This window comes from Paramormyrops kingsleyae, chromosome 12 (genome assembly GCF_048594095.1).
Source record: "Paramormyrops kingsleyae isolate MSU_618 chromosome 12, PKINGS_0.4, whole genome shotgun sequence".
In the NCBI taxonomy this organism is placed as follows: domain Eukaryota; kingdom Metazoa; phylum Chordata; class Actinopteri; order Osteoglossiformes; family Mormyridae; genus Paramormyrops; species Paramormyrops kingsleyae.
In genome coordinates, this window is record NC_132808.1 from 31,683,502 (window position 1) to 31,697,352 (window position 13,851).

The 13,851-nt window shown below is 41.8% G+C and overlaps 1 protein-coding gene and 1 long non-coding RNA gene across 2 annotated transcripts in view; one reads left to right on the plus strand and one right to left on the minus strand.

The window, feature by feature from the left end:
- Nucleotides 1-13,851, plus strand: part of LOC111834186 (uncharacterized) — a 43,739-nt gene that overhangs the window by 9,605 nt on the left and 20,283 nt on the right. Inside the window, exons 2-9 of the mRNA XM_072697960.1 lie at nucleotides 1,984-2,097; nucleotides 2,544-2,657; nucleotides 2,831-2,995; nucleotides 5,947-6,158; nucleotides 6,692-6,958; nucleotides 7,521-7,796; nucleotides 8,084-8,356; nucleotides 13,372-13,632. Coding sequence (XP_072554061.1) covers nucleotides 2,030-2,097; nucleotides 2,544-2,657; nucleotides 2,831-2,995; nucleotides 5,947-6,158; nucleotides 6,692-6,958; nucleotides 7,521-7,796; nucleotides 8,084-8,356; nucleotides 13,372-13,632 — 1,636 coding nt within the window. The 5' untranslated portion in view covers nucleotides 1,984-2,029. The remainder of the gene's footprint in view (nucleotides 1-1,983; nucleotides 2,098-2,543; nucleotides 2,658-2,830; nucleotides 2,996-5,946; nucleotides 6,159-6,691; nucleotides 6,959-7,520; nucleotides 7,797-8,083; nucleotides 8,357-13,371; nucleotides 13,633-13,851) is intronic.
- Nucleotides 7,505-12,317, minus strand: LOC140577709 (uncharacterized). The gene is made up of 3 exons (XR_011981870.1): nucleotides 12,181-12,317; nucleotides 10,118-10,250; nucleotides 7,505-7,632 (listed from the first exon to the last, which is right to left on the minus strand). It is a non-coding gene; the product is annotated as an uncharacterized lncRNA (long non-coding RNA).

Below are 13,851 nucleotides of genomic sequence, written 5' to 3' on the forward strand. Positions count from 1 at the left end.
ATCCATATTATATTCTTGTCCATCCTTATCACTCAACCACGTTTCAGTTATTGCTATAATATCATAAGAGTCCAATGAGATAAGAGCCTCTAAATCATGAATTTTATTCCTAATACTCCTGGCGTTTAAATACAGACAACAAAGGGTAGGCTTATTACAGTGCCTACTTATAATATGATTTTTTTGGGCTTTCCGTTTCCCCCCAGTTACATACTTAACTAACCTCCCTGCCCCCCCAGTCCCTAGTTTAAACATTCCTCAACTACTCTACAAATACGCCTTCCCAGTACACTGGTTCCCCTCCGGTTCAGATGCAACCCATCCGGCTTGAACAGGTCCCACCTGTTCCAGAAGGTCCTCCAGTGCCCCATAAACCTAAACCCCTCTTTCCTACACCATCCTTTTAGCCACGCATTTAATCTCCTTATCTCAGCTAACTTAGCCTCACTTGCGCGTGGCACGGGGAGTATTTCGGAAAATACCACCATGGACGTTCTGCTTCTAAGCTTATTGGCGACTTCTATAAATTTATCCTGCAGAACAGCCCTTCTACCCTTGCCTATGTCGTTGGTGCCAACATGCACCACGACAACTGGATCCACCCCAGCTGGGGCCAAAAGCTTGTCCACACGATCTGGAAGGTCTCCTACCTGGGCACCAGGCAGGCAAGACACCGTACGGGACCCTCTATCACGCGTGCACACATAACTGTCTACTCCCCTAATAATTGAATCCCCCACTACCACAACCTCCCTCTTTCTGGGGGGAGGGGGCTCCTCAGTGCCCAAGGGCCCACCTGCTTCCCCAGTCCCTTCCGGCTCTAAAGCTGGAAGCACCTGAAACCTGTTAGACACAGACACCTCAGGTGATGCCGCCTCTGTAACGTGTGTACGCCTTTTCCTGCGTCTACGACCTACGGTCACCCAGCTCTCTCGACCTCTCTGCTCTTCATTCTCCCTCCCCCCCGTTAGTGGCGTACACACCGTCTCCCTAAACGGCGTATCAACTAGCTCATCTAACTCACTGTTGCATTGGATGCGAGCCAGTTGCTCCTCAAGGTCGCGAACCTTGACCATGAGTGAGTCCACTAGCTTACATCGCTCGCAGATGAAGTCCGACTGGACACTAACGTCCAGAAGGGCAAACATCTTGCAAACGCAACACTGAGCTGGCCCCATAATTAACTAACTCACTATGACCCCGTACTCCCAGCCCAGTAAATTTATATAGTGTATTTAACTATAAAGATTAATTTGCGTAACAATAAATGCAGTAACGTGCGGAGTACACTAAAATAAGTTATTACTTGTGTTAAAACGGAACTTAATTATTATTTTATTAAAAATTTTAAACCTGATAAACTTACTACTACTTACCAGAAGAACTTCTGCCTGAACCAAGTATGAACTAAAAACAAGGCGAAATCGAAGTTGCTCTTGGGAGGTCGAAAAACCACAAAAACCCCCTCACAGCAGGCTACTGCCGGAGCGGGAAAAAAGTGGAAAATGTCCTCCCGGCCCCGACTGGCGACCGAGCAAAGCTCAGGAGCAACTGTCCTTTTCCGACGCTTGGTAGCGATACCGACGTTAGATGTTGTTAGTTATAATCGCCCCGCGGGTGTTCGTTACGGAGTTTAAACGCGGACAGAAAAACGCCGCGCACGCGACACCCGCAGCTCTCCGTCGGTAATAATCGCGCTGTTGATTAACAGACAGGACAGACAAGCACTCACGCTGACCGAAATAAGAACAATAAATAGAAATAAACAGCCACCCACGTAAACAGGTAAAGCACACAAACACTCAAAACACTCCAAAAAAACAATCCCAAACAATCGCTGCAGCTCAACACCACTCTCTCGCAGCAATCCCAGCAATCCTCGCAGCAATCCCAGCAATCCCTGCGCCTCTAAGTCACTGTGTGCACTGTCTTAGAGGACAGTGATCAGGAGAGTGATAACATGTTTTAAATGCTTTTTTTTAGATATTGTCATTTTGAAATCTATATAAATGAAGAAGTCTTTATTTCCATGAAGAGTGACGGGTCAATGGCAGAACCAATCAGCTTCAAAGACGCATCTTTTCCTACAGATCAAAGGTAAATGTGCATTTAATAAAATACTTCTGCATCTTCTTTCTTCTCCTTTTTCTGCTACAATCAGACAGTTCTTTGATAATAGAGGCAAGCATCAGATCTTGTCTCCTATCAAAATGGTCACTAATTGTGAAGGAGTGCAAACTAACAAATTTATATATAAACAAATTAATCGATGAACAAGAAAAAGCAAGAACACCCAAATCTAGTAAAGGAGGCTGCAAAAATGATACTAAACCTTTAATATTGGAATCTTAACTTTGAATGAGAGGATTTATTTCACATTAAAACTAGCTGGAAACAAGTCTGTTTGCATCAAGAGCTTCACTGGATATAAAAGTACATGAAGGCAGAGCAGAAGGCTAAACAACTGAAGATTAAATGTGACGCTGTCCACATTATATGAATTATATTTATATAATGAGGATTTTTCCTCTCGCTGCCCACAGTGTCCTGATGGAGAGAGCAGACTCCCCTGTACCCAGCTATATTTCCATGGAGAGTGATGGGTCAATGACTGAACCAATCAACTTCAGAGAGGGACCTTTTCCTACAGATCAAAGGTAAATATACATTTAAACAAACACAAGACAACCCCCTGCAGCTTTTTAACCACCTCAGCGACCTCTGCTGTTCCGCTTGGCCCGCCGGTACTCATCAGCTGCCTCCGGAGTCCCACAAGCTAAAAAGGCCCGATAGGACTCCTTCTTCAGCTTGACGGCCTCCCTCACCACAGGTGTCCACCAGCGGGTTCGGGGATTGCCGCCGCAACAGGCACCGACCACCTTACGGCCACAGCTCCGGTCAGCCGCCTCCACAATGGAGGCGCGGAACATGGCCCATTCGGACTCGATGTCCCCCGCCTCCCCCGGACATCCAATGATATCAGCCAACATAAGAGGTATTTTACTAACTCAAAGCAATCAACAGTTGTTTGATAAAAAACAGATTTTTTTTATTGCAGCGCCCCCTAGTGGTAATATTACATGCCAAATTTGGTTTTGATAAATCCAAACCATTGCTGAGATATGACCTCATTTCCTATTTGGTGGCTTTGTTATAAAATACATTGGATAACAGCAGCCATTGCATTTGACATGAAAAATCAAAAGGTGCTTCAACAACGTATTAGTTTAAGGGTGTATACACTTACCCAACCAGCTCATTGTATGTTTTTTATTTTTAATTTCCCCCCTAACAGATTTGTTTGTTTTGCAAATGTGTACAGGTTATACGTAGGACACACTAAAGGTGCGAAAAGTTTTGAGATGGTTGATCGTGGTCTCATTTTTTTACATCACAAAAACCTGCCTGTCATGCCCTGCTCATCCGATCATCACGTGTGCCACGCCCCCTCATCTACCCCGTGTGGATTCCCGGTGTTTACCAGCTGTTTGTTGTTGCTGTCATTAGTCCAATGTATTTAAGTCCGCGTTTAAGTACAGTATGTTTCCCCAGTCCGGTCATTGATGTTACTGATGTTATTGTGTGTGTTGGAATGTGTCAGCCCGGAATAAACCCCGTTCATTCGTCTCCACGGCTCCGTCGACTGTTTCCCTGTTCTGAATGTGACACTGCCATTGTAACAGGGGTGTGTACACTTTTTATATCCACTGCAGTGCTCTTGGTTTGCTCTTTTGAATAGAGACCACCATCTAGTGGGGTCAAAAACACATCAAATGGTTAATGAACTGTCGTTTTGGGCATCACTAGCATTAACTACTAACACTGGATCTACAACTGAATGCCTGCAATATCCTTTTGTGATACCTAGTGCAGCCTAACAAAAAACGAAGAACACACAATACTGAAACACAATACAGCACAGTCTAACTTTAGAAACTCAAATTAATTTTGATATGTTTTACTTAAGTATTGCTTTCTTTTATTTACATGACATACCTACCATTTGTCTTTTTTTAGTGCTGATAAAAAATATTTAGAGGAGAACATATAGGTCCAACAATGGTGACATTATGTCCTTCACATTATTCTCACTCATCTGGACAGTGAGAGGGGGAACTATGTGAGAATGCTGTAGATTTTAGCCCAGCTCAATACCATAACCCCCTCACATTGTTCTCCAAACTCAAGAACCTTGTTCTGAATGCACCCCTCTGTTCTCACAGGCAGACCCCAGGTGGTGAGAGAGGGATCCTGTACTTTGGCTCCCTCAATATTAACGCCCCCAGGCTGTATTCTGAGCCCAGGTTGCCATGTCTTTTAATGCCTTTATATATCTCAGAGTTTGATGACCTCACCTGGCCAGGCAGCTGAGGAGGTTCAAAGTCTCACCAGTCATTCTTAGAGCCTCTTACTCAGGACCGTTGGGCAGCATCCTCACCACGGGAATCACAGTCTGGTTTGGTAACTGCTCTGCCCTGGACCACATAGCTCTGCAGAGGATGGTACATTTATTTTAGGCTGCTTTGGAATTTTAAGTCTTTATAAGCTGCTGAACCAAACAAAATGAGCCTATAAGTCACACAGTTTTCAGAGTATGACTTGGTGCACTCTGTTTCTATTGCCTGTATCCACTTTTGTCTCCTGAAAGACTGTATTTCTCCTCAGTCTCTGTGAGTTAAATTTCATATTCTCCCCAGTCTGAGTTTATTCTTGCTTTTAAGGATCACACATGAAAAGTTTCTGCTACCCCACAGTGGGAGCATGTGGCTCAGTGGACTAAGCCTGTGTGCTTGTAATCAGAAGGTTGCCAGTTCAACCTCAGCTTCTGCACATCTGCGGGTCCTTGAGCAAGGCCTTTAACTCCCAGCTCCCTGGGCACTCCAACAGGTGGCTGCCCTTCACAGCCAGCTTACTCTTGCCTGCAAAGAGTAAGTTGGGGGAGGCATAAAGACAATTTCCCCACGGGGATCAGTAACATATCTATTATTATTATTATTAAAAAAGAATTTTGCTATCCGCCTCATGATCACTTCGCCACTCAAGCACCGCAATATTTATTTGACCAGTGACATGTTTATAATTTATTATTAAATCTGGCCAACAGATTGAGCTTTTCCTTTTTCACAGAATAAAACATGATGAAACATTATTGTGCTAATAAGCTGGCAAGTTGTTTCCCAGTCAGCATCGGCAATATTAGATGAAACTATATTGGTTATGAATTGAATTTTCCGGGGATGCAGGAGATTTGGATACAATAGCCCTTCCTACTATTGCCCTTACAAATTCTGAGACCAGCTTTTCTGTGCCATGCTGGACCTTCTTTTTCTAGCCCAGGGCCAGTTTTTTTGCAGTGGAAACACAGGAAAGGCCTGGTACAGGCTCCGGCATCATGTTGGTGGAAATGAGACATCAGTGAGAACTCAATGGCTCAGAAAGATCTTCTACCTTGAACCCAGTTTATAAATGTATTCACTCCTTATTTATGCTCCTCACATTTGTTGCACATCTCTCTTTTTTTTAATTCAGTGTAACTTTCTTTTATTCAACATAACTTTCTCCTGACTGTTGTGGACACGTGTAGAAAAGCCCATTGTGATGAATTCTGACCAAGGGCATAGCTTTGGTTTCAACACTGGTAGGAACCAAATCAGTCCCCAACCCCCTAAATGCGTTACCACTGAAGCTGCTGCGTGCAAAATTATCTACTGTGCCCAATACAGTTGCATACCTCTACTAAAAGTGATACTAACAGATACATTTCAGCATGGAAAGTCTCTATGGTTGAGGATATGGAATGGGATAATCCTTACCTGTTCCAGATATCCTGCTTAATTAGAATCGATTTCGTCTGGTTGCTGGTTGCTGGTTATTCTGAGAATGCTGATAATATCATGCTGCGAGAAAACCTGTAAGAAATTTATTTTTTGCTTCTGATGTTACCAGCAAGGAGAAACCATCAGACATGGAAAGTGTTCCACATATATTCAGAGTGACTTGGCTTAGCAGTGACCAATCAAGCAAGTCCATCACTACAGAAGCAAACCAGGTGGTGCTTCCTGATTTGAGACCTGGGACGGAGTACAAGGTCACTGTGTGCACTGTCTTAGAGGACAGTGATCAGGAGAGTGATCCAGCGTGCATAACATTTCGCACAAGTAAGTCAGTTTAGTATATCGTTGAGCTGCAATAATAAAGCAAGGCTGCAGACCTTCAGGCTGCATTGTAGAATGTACCTCTGTAGTGTGATATAATTATTAGGAGGTTGTCATAAGTTGTGTGATGTTTATAATGTTGTGAATGCGCTGGTTATATTATCTGTGATATAGAAGACATTTTAATTTCATCACCATTTTTAGAAAGCTCTCAATGTACAATGTGAAAAGGAATTGGTTAGATAGAGACTTGGGAGCAACACACAGTATTTTGTTTCTTTGAATCTGACTGAATATGACAAGAAATACCAATGTTTTACCATTGTTTGTGATAGAAATATTACTTTTACATTTTTAAGTAAGCTGTTCAATGACAGTTTTAACTAGGAAGTTTTGATGGGGGTTAAAAAAAAGTTTAAATGATCTGAGACTGAAAAAATCACCCATATAAGCTGTTTAAATTAACTGATACATGTTATGTAAACTTGATGATTAATTTTAAATAAATACAATACGTTGTACTTTGTCTGTACCAGAACTCCCCCAACCACAGGATCTTACGATCGACAACGTGACTCCTGACTCTGTGACTCTGAGCTGGCAAATTCCAGTGGAGATTCTGGGCCACCCAGAGCAGTATATGGTTACCTGGGACTTCAAAGGGATGAAGAACCACCTCATGGTGAAAGACAGGAATGTGACCATAGAGAACCTGTCTCCGGGCAGAGAGTATGTATTCAGTGTGGTCACTATTGGGACCGATGGCAGCCAAAGCGAGTGTGCGTTTGCTCGTGTGTGTACAGGTGAGAAGATGTGCTTTGCCTTTCAGAGCTCTGGGTTTAAATGATACATATATTTCCTTGTGTTTCCATCTTGCATCCCTTTGGAGAGTAACATGACATGCACTGTTACTGATCTCTTTCCATATAAATGTAATCATTCATTTTAGGATGCAGTGTTTCTGATACAGTTATCGTCATCTGTTACTCATTCCCAAGGGCGGTAACTGTTTCCTCAGGTGGCATGCAATTCCAGAAACATTTATTAGCTAAACTTTTGTTTAAACCTGCAGCTGTTTTTTTTTGTTGTGTTGTGCAACAAACACATTAATTGAATCCACTGAAATAAATTTTTATTTTATTAAAGAAACCATCAAATTACTCCCTCTTAAATATTTAGTTAACAGCTTGAAAGCCAAACTGCTCTTTTGTCGTATTTGTTGCAATTCACTGTGTTTATGTTACATGACTTCATTGTGTAAACTAGACTGAATCATAAAAAAAATAAATGATTCTGCTAACCTCATTTACAAATACCGATTTAAGTAGCACATGAGATCCAGTTCCTGTCTTGTGTTTTGTTCAGAACCATCTCCACCTGTGAGCTTAAAGGCAGAGGAAGTGAGGAGCACTTCAGTGACACTTTGCTGGCAGAGGCCGGCCGGCATGGAAGACCTCAGCTATCAGTACATCGTCACCTACGGTTGCAATGGAGAGCAGCAAAAATCAGTGGAACTGGAATCCAGTGCTGACACAGTCACTCTGTGGGATCTGAAACCTGGAACAGAGTACAGCTTTATCATTGGTACAGTGCTGCAGACAGGAAGCCGAAGCAGAGAAAAGTCAATATGCGTGTCCACAAGTAGGTAACTCATTTAAACTCATCACGCTGAATTTTGCTTAACAGGAACTTGTTTCTTGTTCATTTCGTCAATGAGTTTCATATCACATTTTTGCAGGCAACATTTTTTTTGCTACTGCTTCTAAAATTCAGTCTGCTATATTGAAAACTTTGTTTATAATTTAAAAATTGGAGCGGTGCACAAATGCAATTGGTGTTGTGGTTTTATACAGTTTCATATAGATCATGCAGTTTTGAACCAGATTAATAGATTTTGCATTTATGACGTCTCTCCCTTTTACAATCAGAACCTTCCACACCACAAAGTTTGATTGTCTACTCTATGGATCTAACTTCTGTCATCGTTGGATGGAAGAAACCATCAGACGTGGCAGGTGTTCCACATAAATTTCGCGTGACTTGGTTGAGCACTGGCCAACCAAGCAAGTCCATCACCACAGTGGAGAACCTTGTAGTGCTGTCTGACCTGAGACCAGGAAGGAAGTACAAGATCACTGTGTGCACTGTATTAGAAGACAGTGAACTGGAGAGTGATCCAGCCTGCACAACATTCTGCACAAGTAAGTCAATTTGGTCTGTTCATGAGGGGTGTATTGATGAAGCAAGCTTCAACACTGCAGGCTTTGAGACTGCCATTATACAGAATGCACTTCTTAATGATTAGGAGCTTGTCTCAGTTGTGTGAGAGCTATAATGTTGTGATCGTGATTGTTTATGTTATCTCTGGTATAGAAGACATTTTTATTTTTTCACCCTGTTTAGGAAGCTTTGATTACAATAATGTCGAAGGCAATAATTAGAATTGGGACAACAGACAGTATTTAAAATTTCTCTGATTTCATTTTTGACTGAACATAACACTGTAGCTAATCCTGTGTATATACTGTAAATAAGAAGTCATTTTTTTGTTCATTTCAAAGTTTGGGATCTGGTCCATTATACAGATTTTATGTACATCTCACTTTTGTCAAGCCACCTAGGACATCTAGTATTGGTGCTGGGTTATAATTTGGTCATTTAATCTCAATCTGATTAATCTCAGTCTCCATATTATGCTAAATCCCATCAGTTTAAAGTAGTTGGTCTGAACAACGACCAAAATCTGTCTGTAGGCTTTGGGAGCTTTTTGGATAGTACGCTGCTGGGATTGCTGCACTGTGAGGGAGTGGTGTAGAGGCTGTTGGGATTGCTGCACTGTGAGGGAGTGGTGTAGAGGCTGCTGGGTTTGCTGCACTGTGAGGGAGTGGTGTAGACACCGCTGTGTGCACTTGTGTTGTATTGTGTGCCTGTTGAAGTGGTTGATTGGATTATTTTGAAGTATATTTGAGTGTTTGTGTGCCTGTACGGTTGCGTGGGTGTTCGTTGTTATTTTTTTTTTTTCAGTAGGAAGTTATTATCAGGTTAGTAAGTGTTAATTCGGTTATTTTAAAAGTTTAATTTCTAAGGTTGTTATCTCTGACCCTATTGGATACTTTAAAAAGTTCCATTTTAATGCAAGTCTTTTATTTAGTGTTTTATTGTACTCGGCATTTTATTATATTAACTGTACGTTAATTAAAACAAGTAAAAGTTATTCAATATTAAAAATGGGCACTGTAAAAGGCCTACCCTTTGTGGTCTGTATTTAAATGCTAGGAGTATTAGAAAAAAAATTCATGATTTAGAGGCTTTAATTCCATCAGACTCTTACGACATTATATGAATAACAGAAACATGGATGAGTAACAATGATGGTGAAGAATATAATATGGATGGTTACACGTTGTTCCGTAGAGACCGGATAGGCAAGAAGGGAGGTGGTGTTGCAGTATACAGTACGTAAAAGAAAACTTGCAGGCAAGGAGAGCTGGACAGGGCCATAGAAGGTCCTTAACCCATCAGCAGGACCAGTATCTGCTCCTTTGTGCAAGGAGGAACAGGATGAGCACTGCCAGAGCCCTACAAAATGACCTCCAGCAGGCCACTGGTGTGAATGTCTCTGACCATACAATCAGAAACAGACTTCATGAGGGTGGCCTGAGGGCCCGACATCCTCTAGTGGGCCCTGTGTTCACTGCCCGGCACCGTGGACCTCGATTGGCATTTGCCATAGAATACCAGAATTGGCAGGTCCACCACTAGCGCCCTGTGCTTTTCACAGATGGGAGCAGGTTCACCCTGAGCACATGTGACAGACATGAAAGGGTCTGGAGATGCCGTGGAGAACGTTATGCTACTTGTAACATTGTTCAGCATGACTGGTTTGGTGGTGGGTCAGTGATGGTCTGGGGAGGCATATCCATGGAGGGACGCATAGACCTCTACAGGCTAGACAACGGTACCTTAACTGCCATTAGGTATCAGGATGAAATCCTTGGACCCATTGTCAGACCCTACGCTGGTGCAGTGGGTCCTGGGTTCCTCCTGGTGCACGACAATGCCCGGCCTCATGTGGTGAAAGACTGCAGGCAGTTCCTGGAGGATGAAGGAATTGATACCATTGACTGGCCCCCACGTTCACATGACCTAAATCCAATAGAACACCTCTGGGACATTATGTTTCGGTCCATCTGATGCCACCAGGTTGCACGTCAGACTGTCCAGGAGCTCAGTGATGCCCTGGTCCAGATCTGGGAGGAGATCCCCCAGGACACCATCTGTTGTCTCATTAGGAGAATGCCCTGACAAAATGTCAGGTATGCATACAAGCATGTGGGGACCACACAAACTACTGAGTACGATTTTTCAGTTGCTTCAATGAAATTTCTGCAAAATGGACTAGCCTGCTGCATCATTTTTTCACTTTGGTTTTCGGGGTGTCTTTGAATTCAGTCCTCTGTAGGTTGATAATTTTAATTTCCATCAAACAATGTGGCATCCTTTCATTCCTAACACATTACCCAGTCCATATCAGCATAGATATCCAGTATGATTTTTTTCTCCCATTGAGATCTGATGTGTTTTCAAAGTGTTCCTTTAATTTTTTTGAGCAGTGTACAATATTAGGAAGGCTAACTTTAATGGAATGAGACTGAAACTAGAAACTGTAAACTGGACGGAGTTAAACAGCAAAACAGTTGAAGAGGTATGGGAATTTGTTAAAAGCAAATTGTTGCAAGTGCAAGAGGACTTCATACCTGTTTCCAGCAAAACTAAATCTAGGAAACTACAGCAAAGGTGGTTTACTAAGGAAATTAAGAATAAAGTCAGGAGGAAAAGGGCTCTGTTACACAAATGGAAAATAACTAATGATTTCAAAAATTAAGCAGGAGTATCTAAGTCTACAGATTGAGTTAAATAAAATAAATAAATAAATAAATAAAAATAACATTTGTCTTGCTAAGAGGAATGTATAGAAAGGAAGATTTGCATTAACTTGTATGCGCGGGGAACTGAGTCACGTGGCACGTCTCTCAGCGGAAACAAAAGGTAATGCTTCACTTTCAGCCTCGCATTTGCTGTGATAGCATCCTGCATGTTTACACTAGCTGAATACATATACAGTATTTAGACAGTAAAAATACATTTAGACAATGATAGACAGTAACAGTAATTATTATTATAAAATACATTTTTAAATAAAGATTTCTTATTAATTATTTTAATATCATTAATAATAAACCATTAATACATTTAATTATAATAATATTGTCCTGCTGAGCTGGGACGGAATGGAGACAAAGGCGCAGACGTCAGGGTATTGGGGAACACGGAGTTTAATTACAGGTAAGGCAGGCAAAACGCAAACGGACAATACAATGACCAGACTGGGGAAACAAACTGAAACGCGTAATAAATACAGAGGACTAATGACAACAACCAGAAACAGCTGATCACACGGGGATTCCACACAGGGTTAATGAGGGGGCGTGGCACACGGAAGGAGCGGACAATCGGGGCAGGACACATTGTTTTTTTAACTTTACACATTGTTTGGATACATTTATTTTCTTACTTTACAAATTACTGTTTTGATAAATGTGCTTAGATGTGTTTAGTGCAGTATATGCTCTAAGAAAAAACATATTCAGGTGTAATTTTTGAGGCCGGGAACCAATTCCAGTTCTGGTCGGATTAAGTTCGAGTTCTGAGGTACCACTGTAGTAAATGAGTTTAATGATTATTTTACACGGGTGTTCACAGTAGAGAACACAAGTAACCTGCCACCATTTAGTACAAATACAGTGTCGTCTATGACCAATATATGTATAACCAGTACTCGAGTTGAGGGGGGATGAGGAGGGATGTCATCCCCCCTGAAATAAAAACAGTCAAAATCATCCCCCTTCTAAAATGAACATCTCCCCCGTTCCATCCCTTGTGCTATTTTATCAATGAATGCATAGGTCTATTGAGTAAAATACGTGAGAGGGCACGCACGTGCCAACTTAAAAAAAAAAATTACCTCAGTAAGCGGCATAGCAGGTGACGGTGTTGATGTGATTTTAAAATCATGGCCAAACGGCATGGACAGCTCGATCTGAGGGACTTTGGATTTAAAAAGGCAAAAAGCTGAAGCTCCGCCTAGTTGAGGTCAAAAAGAAACTATAGGTGCGCGCGTCCTGCTTAAAGGCGCCGCGTCCCAATTAGCCTACCTCTGATTTCATTTCAAGCAGGGATTGTACAAGCAAGTATTCGTCGTTTAATCGGATTGTAATTTCCTATTTTGAAAACATACTCCGAAAGCCGTAAATTATGTAAATTTCTTATGTTCTTATGAAACATTAAAAAAAAAAACATTTGTGAACTCTTGCAGCAGTGGTAAAGCTTAACTTGAAACTTTTGGGGTACCTTGAAACTGCATCATCGCGATTGCATCATGAATTGCCATTTGAATTTTTGTGCTTATAATCTTCCATACATCATCGGCCTAACAGCTGAGCGATACATCACAGGCATCGGCCCGCTGGGGAAACTGCGTTTCATTTAATTTATTAAATGCCTGATTATGCTCTTATTTATAACTTCTGGACATCCTTTACTCACAGTTGCGCAGAGCACTACAGTCTACAGCAGGGTTCTTCAAATCTGGACCTCGATTCCAAATCCAGGCCTTGTTTTCAGTTTTCCCAGGTAATTAGTTTAATAATTACTGATTCTGATTGGTCAGAGGCTTCACACCTGACTGACAGGTAAAGGAAGGCTGGAAAACCAGCCAGACCTCGAGGACCGTGATTTGAATAACCGTGGTACAGTATCAAATATAATATTTTGTTTTGCATATATTACAATGAAAATATGACTTCATATACTGTATAATTCAAACATGCGGTGGTATTGCCTTATTGTGAAGTCTGCCTCTGAGTATGAGGGCCCATATTCATACTCACCACCCATACTCAATAATATGGCCTTCTTTGTGTTTATTGCATTTGTTGTGCCAGTTTGCACAATGCGGTATATTGCCATTTCCTGTACACTTCCAATTGCACTATTGTCTGGTCTTGATTTGCATTTAATTAAATTTGCTGTAAGTCTTTCTATGCAAGTCACTCGCTCAGTTGCCCATGCCTAGTGTCAAATGATGTGACATTTGATTTGTGATTTGATTATTTGTTTAAAAGAAATCAATACTTAGTAACTCTGTCTCTACCAGAACTCCCCCAACCACAAGATCTTACGATCGACAAGGTGACACCCAACTCTGGAACTCTGAGCTGGCAGATACCAATGGAGATGTTGGACCAGGCAGAGCTGGTTACCTGTGACTTCAAATGGCTGAAGAAACACCTTAAGATGAAACACAGGAGTGAGACCACAGAGAACCTGTCTCCGGGCAGAAAGCATGTGTTCAGTGTGGTCACAACTGGGAATGATGGCAGCCAAAGCGAGTGTGCGTTTGCTCGTGTGTGTACAGGTGAGAAGATGTGCTTTGCCTTTCAGAGCTCTGGGTTTAAATGATGGGTATATTAACTTGTTTTTCCGTCTTGTGTCCCTTTGGAGAGTAACATGACATGCACTGTTACTGATCTCTTTCCTTATAAGTGAGAGCATCCACTTTAGGACAGAGATACTGAAAAAACCCTCTGAGACTCCTTCCCAAGTGCTGTAGCTGTTCACTCCGATGGCATGCAAG